Source organism: Diaporthe batatas (genome assembly GCF_019321695.1).
Source record: "Diaporthe batatas strain CRI 302-4 chromosome Unknown Contig00022, whole genome shotgun sequence".
NCBI lineage: Eukaryota > Fungi > Ascomycota > Sordariomycetes > Diaporthales > Diaporthaceae > Diaporthe > Diaporthe batatas.
In genome coordinates, this window is record NW_025408569.1 from 134,243 (window position 1) to 151,504 (window position 17,262).

Sequence of the window (17,262 nt, forward strand, 5' to 3'; positions counted from 1 at the left end):
TCCCCACCGAGCGTAGGGCAGGCGGTTTGGGGCAGTTAATACAGAGAGGAGCAAAGCAGTAGTAGAGGCCCGGAAAGTATCGAATGGGAGAACGACGGCGGAAGATTGCGAGCGGATGACGGAGAGCAAACGATGGTGTTTGAGCAGCGTGTCGGGAACGCCATGTGAGTGCAGAGGGAGGAAATAAACATAGGAGCAGATCACTTGAGGTGAATTTCGCTCTGTTGACGATGGGAGTGGGCGAAGGAGTCCAAGAGGAGGGCGCGGACAGAATGAGGCTCGACTTAGCAGTCGACACAATGATAAGAGGTTTGCAGAAAGGCATGCTGGTGTCCACAGAGCTGTTTGAATATGGCCCGAAGAACCGAGGGACAGCACTTGAGATCGCGAACAGAAGCATCTCACGATGAAGCAGTCAACGCGGTGGTTAGCATGCGAGCAGAACCTGGAAGGAGAGCCACGGCGAAGCAGATAGGACGGGAGTACAACGAGGAAGGCTTGCGTCGTTGCTCGCGAAGAGATCCCAATGGGCAGCGTTTGTGTTCGAAGAGCGGTGGAAGGGGAAGGCGTGGAAGTGAGGATACGGGATTTTCTGATGCAAAATCGGTCAAAGTTGAGCAGCCCACAGGCAGCCTCGGGCAGAATCCAGTAAAACAGCACGCTTCTCGGGAGACTTGATGGGGTACATGAACGGAATGTGCATTTCGCCGTAACATGGCGTCTGTCGGAGAATGGCGGAAGGTAAACAGAGTCCGGAACTCCAATCTCAGGGAGCTACGACTGTGTAATTACACACAAAAAAAGCGAAGGCAGACCACCAAAGATGTTTACGGGGTGAAGACCATGGGAAACGGATTAAGCCAATTTTACAACAGACTTTCAGATTCATTCAATCTTCTGGCCCCCATGGCCACTGAATCGCACGGACAGGGAAGAAGCCTTGGAAACGAAGATCACTGGGAGCACTTGAGCGTTTGTTGGGCGGAGACCCTCCTGTAGCCAGCTTGATTCTAGCAGAGAAGCTCTGTCATATCCTCCCACCCGCTAACCCGACTTTTCACCCATGGCCGTCAGCCTTGCCGCCCTCTGAGAGTCCGTCCACTTCAGCTTGCGGTCCAGCTTCTGGCGCGCCTCCTCCTTCTGCTGCGCCTTTCGCCTTTCTAGTTCCGCCTTGGCCTCGGCTGCCTGGATCTTCTCGGCTCTGGCCCGTCGGCGGCTCTCTCCCTCGCAAAGCTGGCAGGGATTGAACTTGGTGTAGCAGATTGAAGGATGACTTTTGCACATGAAGAGATGGTGGCCGAAGCAGGACGCGATGGGTATTTTCCTGCAGTCGGGACTGGATGTCAAGTTCTGTCAGCATAGAACTGCGGCTGGTGGTATCACGATGTATTCCCGGCATACCAGCGATGGCGGCCGCCGTTGGCGACTGAGGGCTTCGCGGGCTTCTTGTGCTTGTGGCTCATTTCGACTTTTGTCTGGACTTTTTCTCTTCTGTCCGGCTCGCATGATTTGGGTTGCGGACGTTTCTGCGAGTGACACTCTGGTGTTTGGGCTTATCGAGCGGCGCGATACGTTTAATGGATGAGTAGAGAACTTGCAATTCGCGCTGAACCTTTTGCGAGCTATTCAGAACTATGGATGCGTATGGTATCTAGCGATCATTCGACCGTTTCTCTGTTTACTGTAGAGTATCTACATTCAAGAGGATTCTCACCCAGGGCACAATAGCGACAGTGTGTGATTGATGTCCAGTGATAGATTCCAGCAATTCCAAACTCCACAAACGACGACTCTTTGTACCTTGTACTCTTATTCACATTCTCCGTCCGGTCTTCTGGTGCAAATTTTTCACAGCGCTGACTGGGTCGGCTGATGTTCTGTTTTTGAATTGAGTCCGGTTTTTGGCAGCAACAATACGCTGGCAAGTTGGACCACACTTCAGAGCTCCCATTCACCCTGCCAGCTGCAGCCGAATTCAACTGCCTACCCAAGTACTTAAACCCAAGTCAAATCGTTCTGAACAACCATCGCTCAACCCACAACCTCAACCACACCACCTTCACTCCTGAGGTCTCTTTACCAAGCTTCTCTGACTCCATCACACCCAATCTCAAGAAGAAATCACGATGTCTTCTGCCAACAAGACTCCTAAGAAGGATGGCCCTCCCATGGAGGAGAACCCCATCACCCCGCCTCGTCCGCGCATCATCTGCCCGGGCTGTTCGACGGAGCTGACCGTCCACAACACCGTGGGCACAACCGAAGCATTCATTCTTGCCACCGTCGTGGACATGAAGAAATTGGGAATGGACTGCAACAACCCTTCTTGCCCTCTCTTCATTGAGGGCCTACCGGAGATCCCCAACAAGGCTAGGGCAAACCCTAACGTGGAGAAATATGTCTCAATGGCCAAGCGAGACTACGACACCATCAACGCCAAAGAGAAGGCGGCCAAAGATCAAGCCAACCAAGCTGCTGAGGCTGAGGCCTCTCGCATTGGAAGCAACGTCACCAGCCAGTGGCAATTCCTTCAGGCCAAGGTGAAGAAGTCCGAGGAGGACAAGGACGGCCGCTCTCCCCGGGAGTAGGCAAGCTCGTCTCGATCATCGCAAGGTAAGACCATCAGTGATCTCTGCAGCCATCGTCCAGATTTGCTAACTCTGCCTGGAACAGCACCTACAATCTTAGCGACGATCGAAACTATGGGGTGAGCCAGACAAGCATGTGGCTGCCACGGCCGGACAGGATGCCCCGCTATCACGGAGAGCAAGGAGGGGGAGGAGAAGCAATGGGATAGCATACCAGTCCAAAACAAAGCCTCATGCATATGACTCTATGACCCTCATCGTGCAAAGTGTGATAGGAACATTATGACAAAGTGATACCCATGGCCCCTGACCCACACGTGATAATCTTGGCAAGTGGAGAAATCCATCAGATGTGTCTCTATGTATTCAATGTTATTCTGGCCAGAGCTCAACTTGTAATCTTCACCCTGGGATTGGTGGGGGACAAAAAGTCGTAGAACTGACAAGCACATTGTGCGTGCATGGAGGATCACTGTCGAGATGTGTCTGTGGTTGGAAAATGCATTGGTGGAGTGCTGCCCCTCAGCCTTATCGGCAACAACAAGCTTATCGTTATCGTCGATAAGCGGAATAGCGGGGCAGCCTTGTTAGTCGGGGAAGTGTACCTAGGTACCTGGGTCGGTAGCCTTGTCGGCAGGCATGCTCGCCTGCAAGCGGGTCTCCATCGACTGGCAACAGGCCGTCCATTCTGTGTTCCCACCCAGGAGGCACTCGCTGGTAGAGTTCATTCCTTTACCAACTTCTTCTTCCTTTCTGGTTTCTGTTTCTTTCTTTCTATCCCGCCCAGTTCAGAACTATTCCCACAAGGCACAAGGCCAGGCCTGGTGTGGCAGCCGGCAATCACGCAGATGCAGGTCGTCGGGGCGATCTCACAGGATGTGTGACAACTATGGACCGGTCCCGACAAGAAATCAGGTCAGCAGAAAGACTCCAGAGAGAGAATCGTTGTCATCTGGCCTGCCCAGGTCCATTTACTATCAAGATTGGCAATTATCTGACATCCAACAGGATGGCATCCGCTTGAGACACCGAGTTTCTCCACCACAACACATACTTTGTCGTCAAGATGGACTACTAGTGAGATAGGCCTTTCTCTCGTCAAGAATACTCATTCAAGTCCATATGGGTTACCTCGGTAACCAGGTGGCACCATTCGCGGCTGGCCCGATGCCATTTCGAGAATATCCAACCCCGTCATCCCGGGACATGGACTGAAAGGCTATCCGAGCCGATGAGAGAAACCGGCTGAAAGAAGGGGCACTGCAATGAGATCGATGAGGTTCTCCAGCCTTGTGTCATTGGTCAGGGATGTTGCCACGGCAAGCCGGAACTCTCAAGCTTCCGGCAGATGAAGTTTTCAGAAAGAGGCGGACATAAAAAAGCAGAGGATACAAAAAAAGAGGAGGATACAAAAAGTAAGAGAAGGATATAAGCAAGACCCAGAGTCAGACAGCAGACTGAGACTGAAGGGACAAGGAAGAATACAACCACCGAACGGAGCGAGTCGAGAGCAGACCTTGGGAAGCATGCCAGAGGGGGTACACTGAAGACACATACACAACAAAGAGCGGATGTAAGCAAGAGAAGGACACTACAAGCAAGAGAAGGATACTATAAGCAAGAGAAGGATACTACAAGCAAGAGACGGATACTACAAGTGAGAGAAGGATACTACAAGCAAGAGAAGGATACTACAAGCAAGAGAAGGACACTACAAGCAAGAGACGGATACTTCAAGTGAGAGAAGGATACTACAAGCAAGAGAAGGATACTACAAGCAAGAGAAGGATACTACAAGCAAGAGAAGGATACTACAAGCAAGAGACGGATACTTCAAGTGAGAGAAGGACCCAAGAAAGGGCGAGACACTACAAAGAGGAGGATGCAACTAAGGCATGAAGACTATAAGGGGACTATATGTGCAAGCAATGAAGACTATGTGCAGGAAACAGGAGGAACTATGGAAGGGACTGCAACTTAGCGGTCATGCTACACACCCACAACGAGAGCCGAGCCGAAAGACCACACCGGCAGCCGAGAAAGAGCAACACTTGAATGCCCATCTGCCGAGCCCGAAGAACACACAATTGGAAGACCGGTCCAGCCATGGGCTCCCGAGCAACTCCAGTAAACAAATGGCATTCTTAAGAAGAATCAAGGATGAGACGGGAAATATGGGAACGGGACTGCCGCCGGATCAAGCCCGTCGAAAGATGGAGACCCGAAAGGAGGTGCCATGTTCCGGGCTAAAAGACGGATCTTCTGATCACGTGCCGGGCGGCAGACGTGCTGGACTGTCAGCCAAGGGCCATTCTCACACTTAGCTGGCCCGAAGAGCAGTTCTTTCTTGCCGCCCTTTCCAATGTCCCCACCAGAGATGTGCGGCTCCCGAAGATTTTATATTTGCTAACTGGTTCGAATTCTCCAGAGGCAATGCCGCGACCACGCAACTCGCCGCGGACTCTGATTACCTACACGCGTCACAAGTTCACCACCCGTGCGAGGCTCAGTCGATCTGAGGACCGGAATCCATGGCGAACATTCAGCAGCCACGGCTGCCGACACGCCGTTCGACGCCGGCCAAGTCAGCCGCAAGTCAAGTCCCGTCCGACGGAGCGGACGAACTGGCGTGTCGTCCAAGGTTTGTGCCAAGTATGCCTGGTGCGCAGGAATCGTGAGCTTCTACTTTACGCCGCGGACTGCAGAAGTCTAGCAGGCAACGGAGCTCACGACACTGGAGCCGTCCCGAGATTGGGCCGAGCATCGTCCTCTCCACTTCGGCGACGGCTGCATGATTCGCGCGGCCCTTTTGCGATGACAGACCGGCCGGGTCCACTGAGACGCCGCACTTCAATGGCATGGCCGAACGACAATATGCTTAAACCCGAGGCTATTTGTTGGTTTCAACGCCGTCATCGTGGGCCGCAAGAACCTCAGCGGCAACTGCACAGTCTTGGGCGGACCACATTCGAACTTTCCACATCTCTCAGCTAGCTTTTGTCCAGCAGTTGGTTCGAGTAGGAGAGCAGTGGCGGCGAGAAGTCTCGCCCGCGGCTTCGGCTTCAGGCAATGAATCAGACTGGAAAGGCTGTGTCCCATGTCTGTTGCAGTAAGAGGTGTCTACAACCGTCACTTTTGTCGCGGCGTGGCTGGGCCATTCAGCCCGGCTACAATCCATCTCAAGCATCGGCCGTAATTGTTCAATGAAGCTTGGCTGATTAAATTGCAGGGAGCGCTCGCTGACCGTGGAGAGCTTGGAAGTCCAGAACTCCCATCTTGCTTATCGCTGCACGGGAGGATGGACGAGCAGGGTTGCAGGCCAGTCACCGCTCAACCTCGAGTCAGGCTGTCTTCATGGATTGGGCAAGATGGGCAGCGCATCACCACAGCCCTCAGGTCAGGGCTATCTCGGCTTGTTAACGACCCAGGGATCAGTCCCCGCTGCCACGCGTGCATATGAGTCGTTGGCCCAGCACATGATGCATTCCGTCGCTACTACGCCAGTCATGGACCTTGCCCCACCCCCCGGAGCCATAACGAACTCAGATGCTCTTGCTGGGTCCAGCGGCAGCGGCCATCCAGACTATGGCATCGAAATAAATCGACGCAGCGATTTGGCAAGGCACAAAGAGCTTTGCACGATGTTCTATTTCTAGATGCCCGGCTACGATTGGAGGGCCTCACATGCAGGAATGTGCCCAAGTGGGAACCCGTCTCTGCCGGGCATACACGTTGCACTACACTTGTCTCATGTCACCACTATTGCACGCATCGAATAATTTAGAAGGTAGACACGATCGCCAGTCCTTCAAGGTGCCACGAGGCCATGTTCACCTTTCCTTGTTCAGACCAACCGGCGGATAGCACGGCTGCAGGGTTGCCCAGCTGCAGCTGCCTTCGAGAAGTTGTCAGAACCACCTCGCGATCATCCCATTCATGTTGGGCACAGCTAGCTGTCAGCTGCAAGGTACAGCTCTCTGCATGACGCTGGCCCTGGCCACGGCCTATCAGCGCCGCAGTTCGGGACGAACCGAGGGGCGAGCGAACTCAATGCGCTCGAAACGTTTTGCTTGGGAGTTCCTGAGCTTAACGTCCAAAATAGTCATGCGCCAGCTGCGGCGGCTGACCGCAGGCATCCCTGTGGTGCCGGTGTTTACAGGATCGCCCACGGGCGAGTCAAGCTTTATATCTAATGGCCCTGGCCAAGAGGCCGTGGTATCCAGCAGCTCGATCCATGTTCATCTTATCGTATCCACACCTGGTCCATGTTTCCCCAGACGGCCGGTATTCCCACCGTCTGAAACAGGAGTGCTCCCACTGCACAGCCGTCAACAGCACAGGGTCATGACTCGGAGCCGCACCGCAGCGGCGGAGAAGCAAGGCTCGCCGGGCAGCCCACCTCATCTCCGGATTTAGATCTCTATCAGTCCCGTCATGCGCGTGATGCTGCGAACCGGCCTCTTGGAGAACGCCGGCCCAGCGGTGGCCCGCGATAATAACCAAGCTTAAATACTCTATGTTCAGCCCTCCAGGGCTGAGCTCGGATGGCAGCTAATCTGTTTCGTAAGCCAACTGCCATTTTCGGATACCTTTCATTCTTTTTCCTTCCGTGCGAAGTCTGTGTGTGCTGTGTGCTCTTCCGTCACTCATTTTTTGCTCGAACCCAATCGCTCTCGAAGCTTTTCTTCCGGCCGGGAGCCCCCTGATACTTTCCGCCCCCATCGCCTTGACTGAGAATTAAAACACCAAACAAGCCGTCCTCAATATGCACTTCACGCCACTTGCTCTTCTGTCCCTCCTGGGCGCCGCCCAGGCTGCAGCAACGCCAAAGATCCTCTCTTTCGACGACGTTATTGTGCCAAGCGATGATGGCAAATCGTTTTCGGTCATGAAGACCTGGGAGTATGGCATCCAGGAGTCGAAGCGGGAGATGCTCAACAAGAGGGCAGGATATGCACCTCCATCCCTTCCAGCCGCGGGCGCCCTCGACAGGCGCTGCGATGAGACCACCGAGGTCCAGGTGACCTCCGACACCAGCTTCAACAACTGGGATGTTGCCATGTCGCCGGTTATCGCCAACACCGGCTCAGAAACGGCCCTCGTCTCCGTCTCCAAGGGCTACGAGATTGGCAACAGTATCTCCGTAAGTTCCACTCATGCTCACCAACATTGAAGCGCCCCCAGGGAGTAAGGCTAACCACCCCTGCCAACAGATCACGGAGAGTGTCTCATACACGATCATCCCAGCCGTCCTGAAGATGTCCTTCTCCATCACCTACACCACCACCTGGACGACAACCGACTCCGAGACCTTCAACTTCTGGGTTCCCCCAGGACAGAACGGCCTCGTCGTCAGCCAGCCCCTGGTCCGCCGCATCACGGGTAACTACGTCACGGGCTGCACCGACTCCCCCAAGTACGAGCCCTTCACCGCCGACTCGTACGACAGCCAAGATTACAACGGCATGTCCTGGGTCCGGGGGCCCATCCTGCTTTGCAACAGCACCGAGTACCCCGTGCCCTTCTGCAACGGACAGGGCGTCCACAAGTAGACCGGGCGACGGTCGCACGCTGGGAGGGTGGAGTGGGCAGGCGCGGTTGTGGAGCGGGAGAGCGGTGGTGAGCCGTCTAGTAGGGATGACTTGATCCTGGTCAACAGCTTCGGCAGATGTACAGCTGCCCCATATTTTTAACTTCATGTGTACATACTCATGATTCCAAATGTATATGATATATATGCCTTGCACAAAATAACAGCTTTGGTTTTAAACTCATCATCATACACCAAAATGGTCTTTGGCAGGTCAAGATCGTGGATTCTACACTGCCCTGCATGTTTATTTTTTGAGATACCTGGAGCCTTGATAAGTGGCTCAAATTTATCATTTAGTTTATTTGAAGCAATACGTCTGACAAAACTGGATTGAAGCCCTCTTTCCGTCAATTTAGATCTTCTCTCGTGCCTGCAAACGAAATCCTTCCGCCGGCGAGATCATCTACAGATTCAAATTCTTCCCCTCCCTCCGGCCCTTTCTCTGATGACCTGCTCGACCCCTCTGGCAGCTTTGCTAGCATCTCAGGATTGCTGCGCGAGTTAAGCCGGTAGATTGAAGAACAGCTGCATCATGCGGTCGGTGGCGAGTTGATATCCCAGTGAACTCTTCCCTCGATGATGTGGGAGATGTTGGCCAGGTTATCGCCCCCCCCCCCCGCTCCCAGCCTCCGACGCCTTCGGGTTGCGGTACATAGAAAGCAACTCCTGGAGCAGCACCTGACCCGATCTATCCGTATCTAATCTGAAGTGGTGAAGGGCTCGTCTGAAAATGTGGCGGTCTCCAGACACTTTGATTTGGGGCGGCACGGGATGCTGACAGCGGTGGTTTTGTGGGGGGTCACCAGCTTCCGCTCGAGGATGGCACATGTGGCCGACCTCGGGAGACAAGTGGCCCCTGGTTAGGAGCTGCAATCCGGGCGGCCTTCAACTCCATCTTGATTTTGTTTCTAGCCGTTGCTGATCTCGGGCCGGCAGTTCTACAGCAGGAGGAGATCGAAGGTTGTAATACAACTGAAACTGCTGCTGATATGTATGATCCCTCGGAGGGTCACTAGCAAAGTTCGCTACAGGAGGTACTTAGGCACCAGCGAGGTGGCCAGGCGGGTGCGACTGACACATCTGGTTCTTCCAGCGGACCTAGGAGCATACCATCACTTCGTCAGGCTATGGTTGCCACCTGAGCCGAACGAGGCATTCTCAAGTTGGGCTGCATTCCGTTCAAGTGTGCTTACAGGAACCAAGACGGCCCTTTACGGAGTGGTACTCGTTCATCCATCAATGCTGACACGTGCAAAGGGTGACCAAGCTCCGTTGGCCAGAGCTAGGATCTCGTCCTCGGGAGCTTCTACCGCGCTGTCGCGTTAATGCTCGAGCCCTGAGGCTGGCGAGCTCGACCGACAGCGCGTCAACCTCGGACTGGTGGCTGTCGTAGTGGGAGTGATCGTGGTCGTGGCCTTTCGGATCATTCATTATGGACTGTGCTAGGATGCCTCGGATTAGTCGGGAGATTACGGACTACTTGATGGGCGAAATCAATCTTGGGCCGCTGGCAGGTCAGGTCATGTCTACTGTGGTCCATGTGTGTCATGGCCGATGGGCAAACTACTGCGTGTCACGTCATAGAGTCACCAGAAGTGTGAAGTTTCAGGTAATATTTCCATTTTTCTCCTATGTTGTCGCAAGGGCCGCCTGGGGCGGCGCTCCTAGCACCACGACGTGAGAAGGACGTGCCGGCTTCTCTCTGGGTTTGGCCTGGACACGAGTCCTCTGAGTGCCGACGGCGCGCTTCCGGACCACGAGTTGAGAACCAGACTTGCGTCCTCGGCGTGGCTGGTACTCAGACGACTCAGACTCTTCGGAGGCCGCTCTCTCGAGGGGGGCAGACAATGATGTCTTAGCGAGGGCAAGGGCAATGTTCTCCGTGCCCTCTTCCGCTGGTGTAGCCCTGGAGGGTGATCCCAGAGCGCCGAAAGCGCCTGGGGACCCAGCTGCGAGCGCCCAAGGTCTTGCATGCCACCACGACCCAGAACAAGGCCTGGATGTGGTGATGTGAGTAGGAAGGGGCGTGGCCGAGCTCATCTGTCGTCTCTATCTCACCAGGGACAACCCAAGGGAGTCATTGCAGTATGCGCCTCTGTGCATACCAGACTGGCTCAGGATATCCCTGTCGTCGATTATTGACCACGGAAGGCAGGTCTTGATCGGACAGAAGGGGTTTGAAGCAAGGCGAGACGGAGGTCGAAGTGAGCCAGGAGTCTTGTCGGAACATCAGCTACATGCTGCGGTGTGACTGGAGCAGCAAGGGCTGGAACAGGAGAAGGACCAGGAGCAGCAGGTACTGGGCGTGCAGGGTCTCCAGCAGGAGCAGGTACTGGACGTGTAGGGTCTCCAGCAGGAGCAGGTACTGGACGTGTAGGGTCTCCAGCAAGAGCAGGGGCACCAGAAGCTGGGGCAGAAGCTGGGGCAGCGTTGGTGGCGGCAGCATCTGCGGCGGCGGCGGGCCCACAGGTAGCTTGAAGGGCCAGTCGCTAGCCGGCGGCGTCGTTGTTGTGGTTGTTGTTGTTGCCGCTCCACGCCTCGGGTACTCCTCCTTCTCCTGCTCCCTGGTAGGGAACGCCTGTTCACTCTCGCGGACTCGCGCTTGCCTGGGTGTTGTTGCTCGGAAGACAGGAAGCACGTAGCCAAGGAGGACAGGGTCATCCGGATGTCTCCCTCCTCACCGCCCCGCCGGTACCGCAAGCCAAACACTGCTGGGGTGTCCAAACTTTTGAGGCCTCTCTAGGCCTGGGGGAAGAGGAAACCACCAGTAGAGTGTGGAAAGCTGAAATTGAGAAAGGATCCGATGTCTCCCTCTTCACCGTCCCAGCCGCGGGAGAGAAACATCCGATGTCTCCCTCTTCACCGTCCCAGCCGCGGGAGAGAAACATCCGATGTCTCCCTCTTCACCGTCCCAGCCACGGGAGAGAAACATCCGATGTCTCCCTCTTCACCGCCCTAGTGGTATCACCTCAGCAACGGCAGAGAAAGATCCGATGTCTCCCTCCCCACCGTCCCAGCGGTACTACCAAGCCACGGCAGAGAAGGGTCCCATGTCTCCCTCTTCGCCGTCCCAGCGGGTGTCCAGCGTTGTTGTGGGGCCTCTCTAGGCCCGGAACAGTGATGGTCCCCGCCGTTTCCGCAAAGTGGTTCGTCACACCCAAGTCCTGGCCGATGTCGATGTTGATGTGGATCAGCCTTTCTCACAAGAGAAGAGAAGAAGGCAGCCCTCTGGTTGCGCTTACGCTTCTGGTGTGTGGACACTGGTGGAATTGCTGGAATTGCTGGAATTGCTGGAATTGCATGAACTTCTCTAAGATCTCTGTGACAACTGGTTCTGGAGGGCAATGTGTGACCTCTGTACGGATCTCACTGATCCTGGATGTGGAGAGCGGTGGGAATTATTGGGCGGCCCTCTGGTCGCCGAGTGTGGTGTGCTGAAGTTTTGTGTAAATAGAAGACCCATGGGGAGAGGATGGTTGGTTGTGGCTCGTCTTTAGAGGCCGATGACAGCCCTGGAGCAGCTGTGTAAGTCATCGGTCCTAGCTGGGTGCATCGGGCTTGGGTGGGCTGCTGTCACATGTTAGCAAGAGCTCTATTGCGGGGTAAGGAGGGGTGAGCTGACCTTTCTGTTGACAGGTAGGATTTTGGTGAAGTTCTTGAGGATGTTGATGTTGCCAGCTTGCATTGGTCGGTTGGCATTGGAGAAGCTGGTGCTCAGGTGGGAGTGTAGTGTGGGGTGTTTGATGTTGTTCTTGGTGGATGATGGTCCGCATGGTTCAAGCTCTGTGAGGGCGCGATGATGTCTGTGTGTGTTTGTTTATGGCGCCAGTTGACACAGGTCAACACCACCTAGAGGGGGCTTCATTGTGGTGTGTGTTATGAGGAAGGACTGAAAGAGTTGTGGTGCTTGATGTCCAAGAAGGATTGGATGTTCTTGGTTGTTGAGATTTGTTTTGTAAAGTTGTATTATTGAAGGACATCTGAAGGCTGGTTGAGAAGATTCATGGCAGATCTTGGAAGAGAGAATGAGATGAGATGCTGGATGATGGAAGGAAGAGAGGGAGAAACTGGCTCTGCGGTCGGGGTTTAAGTACTTGTGGACAGTATTTTCTGCCGCCTCTACAAGCCGCGTCCGATTTTCGACCGCCTGCCTGGAAATGCATGCGATGGGTGAATGGGATCACTGCCTGCCTCCTGATATCAGACAAGGTGCACGGTGCAAGCACCTAGGCGTGCAGCTCTTCAGTGAGTGAGCAGGCTATTACGTCATGATTCAAACCTTTCGGCCTGTGTGGCCTCATGGCAACCTCCCTTCTTGTTGGTGATGTTTACTCGAAAGACTCAACTGGGGTGTAAGGATCAAAGCACTTTCAGCCCTTTATGGGCCCCCGACAAGTCTACTGCAAATAGGGCTCTCTGTTCTGATATCTCAAGCTCTTGTATTTAAGTCTGAAAAAGTAAGGACAGCTAGTCATCATTCTAGGAGACTTTGTGACCAGATCAGCTGATAGTATAGATCAGGCTGGGATGACTCTCAAATTGCCAGCCAAGTTGCGTTCCCTTCTATAGAGATAACTACTCCCAAGCTGATTCTCTAAGATTGCTGATGAGGGTATAGATCCATTTATACAAGCAGACAGTATTGACGGATATGAGAACCTCGGGCTCTACGAATGAGCATAGTGTAGTCTGATATGAACACCGTCCCTTGGCGACAGTGTAAACAGCACATCTTTCTTTGGCTTCCCTGGTGGCCCCAACCAGTCTATCCGTTCGAACTTCTGTGTGAGCCTGGCAAGGAGGTATCCTGCCTCGGTAAGTGCAAATTGTTCTGTAAAAGTTAGACGAGTTCTGTAATCCCTTTCAACTGTCGAGGGCAGTAGCTTACGCCCAAGGCAGATCCTGGGGCCCCCACTGAACGGGATGTAGGTCCAGTCCAACTTCACCCCTTCCCATCTTTCGGGCCGGAATTCCGTGGCAGCATCCCACATGTCCTCTCGCCGGTGGAGCAGGTAAGGCACAAAATTGACCGTCTGCCCTTTCTGCACAACGATCGGCAGCGACCCGTCCGCGCCGCCGCCTCGTGGAAGCACCGTGTCTCTTGCCGCGACGCGAGCATTGATCGGGACGGAATCGTAGACTCGGAGCGTCTCGCGGAGCACGAACTGGAGGTACTTGCACGCCTTGAGCGTGCTGAAGTTGATGTTCCAAGGGTCTGTCGTGTACTCGCCGAAGTCCCGAATGACCTCCTGACGCAGCCGCCTGAAGGCCTCGGGATGCTGAGCGAGAAGCAAAATGACCCAGGATAGCAGCGTAGCCGTGGTATCTCTTCCTGCAACCAGCATTGCGAGGATCTGGTCTCGCAGTTCGACTTCGTCCCTCGTTTGTTCTACGAGTGTGTTTAGCAGGCCATGCTTATCCTTCCCTACCTCCGCTTTAGCCAACCGCACGTAGTGGTCTGTATATCGCCTCAAGTATTCCGCGGCCTTCTTTCCTTTCTTGCTTGGCGCAAGCCAGTACAATCCCTGAAGTCTTACACGCGTCAAGATCCAAAGCGGTGCCTCGTGAAACGCTTCAGCAAATGTCATCTCATTGCTGCCCTGATCAGCTGCCATCGCAGCTGTTGCGCTCGTCATCGATGTCACACCCACGGCTGCAGTCCTCTGCGAATCAACGCTCTCGCCGAACAGGAAATCGGTAGAAGTATCAAGGGTAAAGCGGAAAATGATCGGCATGATATCGACTTCGACCGAGCCGTTGTGTTCGGTGCCGACTAGCGGCAGGGCCTCGAACAAGGCTTGAACAGAAGCCTCGGTCTTTCCCAGATCGCTTATCTGTTCTCGTGAGAACTGCGGCCGGAACAGCGCCCGCGAGTGTTCCCAAAAGGCTCCGTCCGTGGTAAGAATGCTATCTCCCAACAACAACCTGAACGCGCTGTTCCGCTTCTCACCGATGGGGAAATCTTGGAACTTCGTGGCAAGAATGGCTTGAATATTGGCTGGGTCGATGGTAAACATCTCCGCAGTGCTACCAATGCTTGGCATTGAGAAGGTCGTGCCGTTGGCCGCATACAATGGCCCGTAGACATCATCCAGAAGGTCGCCGCCATTACTGACAGTCGAGACTGTGCGCCAAACAAAGTCGATCCCGAACGGTAGCTTTGTGGGAACATGCTTAGCGAAAGACGCATTATTGGTCTTTGCGAAGCGTTGAAGTTGACGATGGGTGAGATAGGATGAGACCACATGATAAATAATCAATGCTGCGGTGGCGTAAAGCAGCGCAGTGGCAGAGAGAAATGCCATGGTGGCCTCGAGTTTCGCTTGACTATATCTATGGATATGTCTAATGTACGGCACGCACGCTTTGAATGCTAGTCTCAGTGCCATGGGGAACTCAACTTTATACCCGGGAAAGGCGGCACTCTCTGTGGCCTCCGCCTTCTCACATCTCACATCTCCCCACTGGACCGTGACCCTGGGTTTATTTTTCGACATCTTGGCCTGCAGCGTGATGTCACAATGTCACTGTTGCTGGGGATCATTATGCGTGTTAGTCCAGCAACATTTCTGCTCTCATGTAACCTGTCAGCCGTCACCGGTGTCTACTCCCGACGGTTCGCCGGCGCCAAGGCCAGGATGCTGACGCACGACTTGTGCAAACCTCGGCAGATCTAAACGGGCCCGGGGTTGAGTGAGTAGCTATCTACGCTTGGAAATACCAGAATGAATGATGATTAAGCTAGAGCCTAACACGATTAAAGTTCCAGGCAGACACGATCGGGAGACAGAAGTTGTTCTGACATTTGTGGTTGGCCCCAGGGTAGGCTTGAAGGACGTTTGTTTTTATGAGCTGACTGCATGAAGACGAACGCGAGTTTGACGGCTCGGGCTGGGCATGATTCAAATACTGCGTTGCCGAATATCATACAGAATTAGCTCCAATGACCTTCTTCGGTCCGCTGTAAAGCGCTCTACTTCCAAGGTTCCTCCCAACTTGCCGCCGCTCTCCTGTATCTCGTTGGAAAGCCTCAAGTGGTCGAGCTCGGCAAAACATGAGGCAATGAGGAGAAGAGAGCTACGAACCAATGGCGAACAATCGGTGCCATGCAATCATGGGCTCAGTCTGTGCAACCTGGGGCACGGTTTCCCGGACAAGTCCAGGACCGCAGTTGCAGCGAACGGATGCCATTTGGGCAGTCTTCCAGGATAACAAGAGGAAGGCATCAGCCGAGCCGTCGGTCCATTACATCATTGTCGCTGGCTGGAGTCCTGTGTGGTCAGTGAATGCCCCTGGTACTTAGATGGGAGGTCGCAAACATTGCAACGGTTGCCCGTTGGACCACCCTGACGAATGTTTGCCTAACTCGGAAGTGGTGCTCTAGCTGCTGCTTCCATGCTTGGTTTTGACACAGTCCGCTTCAGTGTCAAAACCACTCTCCCACTTACGACCGGCACATAATCGCCAAAATTGAAGACACAAAAGTGCACAGCAGGTTGAAACGATGTTGTTGTCGCTACCGGCATTTATGGCGGTGTTTGCCTCGGTGGTTGCCTCGGTGTCAGCATCTTCCATCACTCTCAAACTCCACTCACGTGCGCCTGACACCGCCGGCGTCGACGTGCCCGTTACGGACTGGTTCAGCCGAACAGACAACCAGGTAAGCCTCGCAGCTGAAGCATTCCTTTCTTGCCGCGATAGCAGCTGGCTGATCTCCTGGCTAGTGGTACACGACCTTCTCCATCGGCACCCCTCCCCAGGAACTGTGCGTCTTCTGCTCCCCAAAAAACGAGGCTGCCGAACTGCCGTGTTCAAAGAGCTAACAGTCAACTTGTCGATCCCGCTAGAACTGCGCTGTTGGACACCGGAACGAATCTGCTTTTCCTTCCGCGGAGTAATTGCACCACCTGCCCCAACCTCACGCTCTTCGACCCCGACAAGTCCAACACATTCTCTGGCCTCCCTGGAGTGGAAGCAACCTTCCCCTTTGTCATAGGTGCGGACTCCATCCCGTTGCTTCGGCCGGAGGAGGTGACCTGCAAGTCTGTGCACGATACCGTCTCGCTCGGCTATGGCAAATTGAAGGTTGATGGCCAGCACTTTGCCTTGTGCGATAAGTACCTGGGGTTTCCGGACCAACCAGCCAGATCTCCAATCTCGGGCATCATGGGAATGGGAATCCGGAACCCATTTACCAATGAGACCCCGTGGTTTTGGAACCTCTTCGAGGATGACCAGCTCGAGTCTCCGCTATTCTCCTTGTACACTCCGCCTCACGATCTCGCCGGTGGCCAGGTCACACTCGGCGGAGTGGACGAGTCCAAAGTGGAGGGCAACATCTCCTGGACCAGCCTCAATGCTGTTGCCAGCAGGGACCTCTTTTCATACGTCATCGACCTATCCAACATCTATGCCAACGGCAGGATTCTGAGTGGCAACCTCTCCGACCTTTCTCCAGCCTCCGCCCCGTTCAGCTACGCAATTTTGGACACAGCTGTACCGTTCATTCAGACACCTCGCCATATCGTCTCGAAGAGCATCTACGCCCACATCTCTCCCAACATCACCCAGATAGATCACACTGGGGCCTGGGGCGCTCCCTGCGATCAGATTGCAAGCATGGCGCCTGAGCTGACGTTTACTCTTGGGACTGGTGCCCAGGCTCTGAACCTCACCATCCCAAAGGAATATTTCAACCTCGGCGAGTTCCTAGGTCTGCCGGGAACATGTCAGACGCTGTTCAATAGCCCAACAAGGCACAGCCAGTTGCGTTACAATGCGACTGGGCTTTGGGTTGTTGGCTCGCCACTGCTTGACAAGTATTACACCGTTTGGGATGGCTTGGATCTGCGCATGGGCTGGGGAAAGCTTCCGGGAATGCCAGGCTTTGGAGGACACAGTGGTTGAGAGAGCGTCCCATGCTGCTTGTGCTTGCCGTCACGGCGTTGCTTGCCAATAACTGGCTGAAGAAGGTCACCTGGAGAATTAGTCGGCAAAGTTTGGGTGGCTCAGCAGGGGCAACATCAAGGGAGTCAACCAGATGCTTTCATGGCCGCTACTTTGTTGCCAAGCTACTTAAGT

At 54.3% G+C, this 17,262-nt stretch overlaps 6 protein-coding genes across 6 annotated transcripts; 3 read left to right on the forward strand and 3 right to left on the reverse strand.

The window, feature by feature from the left end:
* Nucleotides 1-1,044: 1,044 nt before the first annotated feature.
* On the reverse strand, nt 1,045-1,463 carry KVR01_012865 (uncharacterized protein; the record flags this gene model as incomplete). Its single annotated transcript, XM_044786276.1, has 2 exons — nt 1,045-1,336; nt 1,402-1,463. 2 exons carry the CDS (start codon nt 1,461-1,463, stop codon nt 1,045-1,047), a joined length of 354 nt encoding a protein of 117 aa, XP_044638021.1.
* Nucleotides 1,464-2,126: 663 nt separating this feature from the next.
* KVR01_012961 (uncharacterized protein) lies at nt 2,127-2,588 on the forward strand (the record flags this gene model as incomplete). The annotated part of the gene is made up of 1 exon (XM_044784199.1): nt 2,127-2,588. One exon carries the CDS (start codon nt 2,127-2,129, stop codon nt 2,586-2,588), a length of 462 nt encoding a protein of 153 aa, XP_044638117.1.
* A 4,765-nt stretch (nt 2,589-7,353) lies between these two features.
* KVR01_012874 (uncharacterized protein) lies at nt 7,354-8,140 on the forward strand (the record flags this gene model as incomplete). Its single annotated transcript, XM_044782780.1, has 2 exons — nt 7,354-7,731; nt 7,802-8,140. 2 exons carry the CDS (start codon nt 7,354-7,356, stop codon nt 8,138-8,140), a joined length of 717 nt encoding a protein of 238 aa, XP_044638030.1.
* A 1,647-nt stretch (nt 8,141-9,787) lies between these two features.
* On the reverse strand, nt 9,788-11,003 carry KVR01_012978 (uncharacterized protein). Its single transcript, XM_044783167.1, has one exon. It carries the CDS (start codon nt 10,840-10,842, stop codon nt 10,411-10,413), a length of 432 nt encoding a protein of 143 aa, XP_044638134.1. The 5' UTR covers nt 10,843-11,003; the 3' UTR covers nt 9,788-10,410.
* Nucleotides 11,004-12,604: 1,601 nt separating this feature from the next.
* On the reverse strand, nt 12,605-14,504 carry KVR01_012868 (uncharacterized protein). The gene is made up of 2 exons (XM_044786961.1): nt 13,070-14,504; nt 12,605-13,012 (listed from the first exon to the last, which is right to left on the reverse strand). Exons 1-2 carry the CDS (start codon nt 14,484-14,486, stop codon nt 12,849-12,851), a joined length of 1,581 nt encoding a protein of 526 aa, XP_044638024.1. The 5' UTR covers nt 14,487-14,504; the 3' UTR covers nt 12,605-12,848.
* A 1,181-nt stretch (nt 14,505-15,685) lies between these two features.
* Nucleotides 15,686-17,088, forward strand: KVR01_012957 (uncharacterized protein; the record flags this gene model as incomplete). Its single annotated transcript, XM_044785139.1, has 3 exons — nt 15,686-15,841; nt 15,906-15,946; nt 16,029-17,088. 3 exons carry the CDS (start codon nt 15,686-15,688, stop codon nt 17,086-17,088), a joined length of 1,257 nt encoding a protein of 418 aa, XP_044638113.1.
* Between the last annotated feature and the right edge of the window lie 174 nt (nt 17,089-17,262).

Coding starts and splice junctions, on each gene's coding strand:
- KVR01_012978 (XM_044783167.1), bottom strand. CDS start 10,842: ATGACCCTGTCCTCCTTGGCTACGTGCTTCCTGTCTTCCGAGCAACAA.
- KVR01_012868 (XM_044786961.1), bottom strand. CDS start 14,486: ATGGCATTTCTCTCTGCCACTGCGCTGCTTTACGCCACCGCAGCATTG. Junction 13,013..13,069: donor CCCCAGGATCTGCCTTGGGC/GTAAGCTACTGC, acceptor TAACTTTTACAG/AACAATTTGCACTTACCGAG.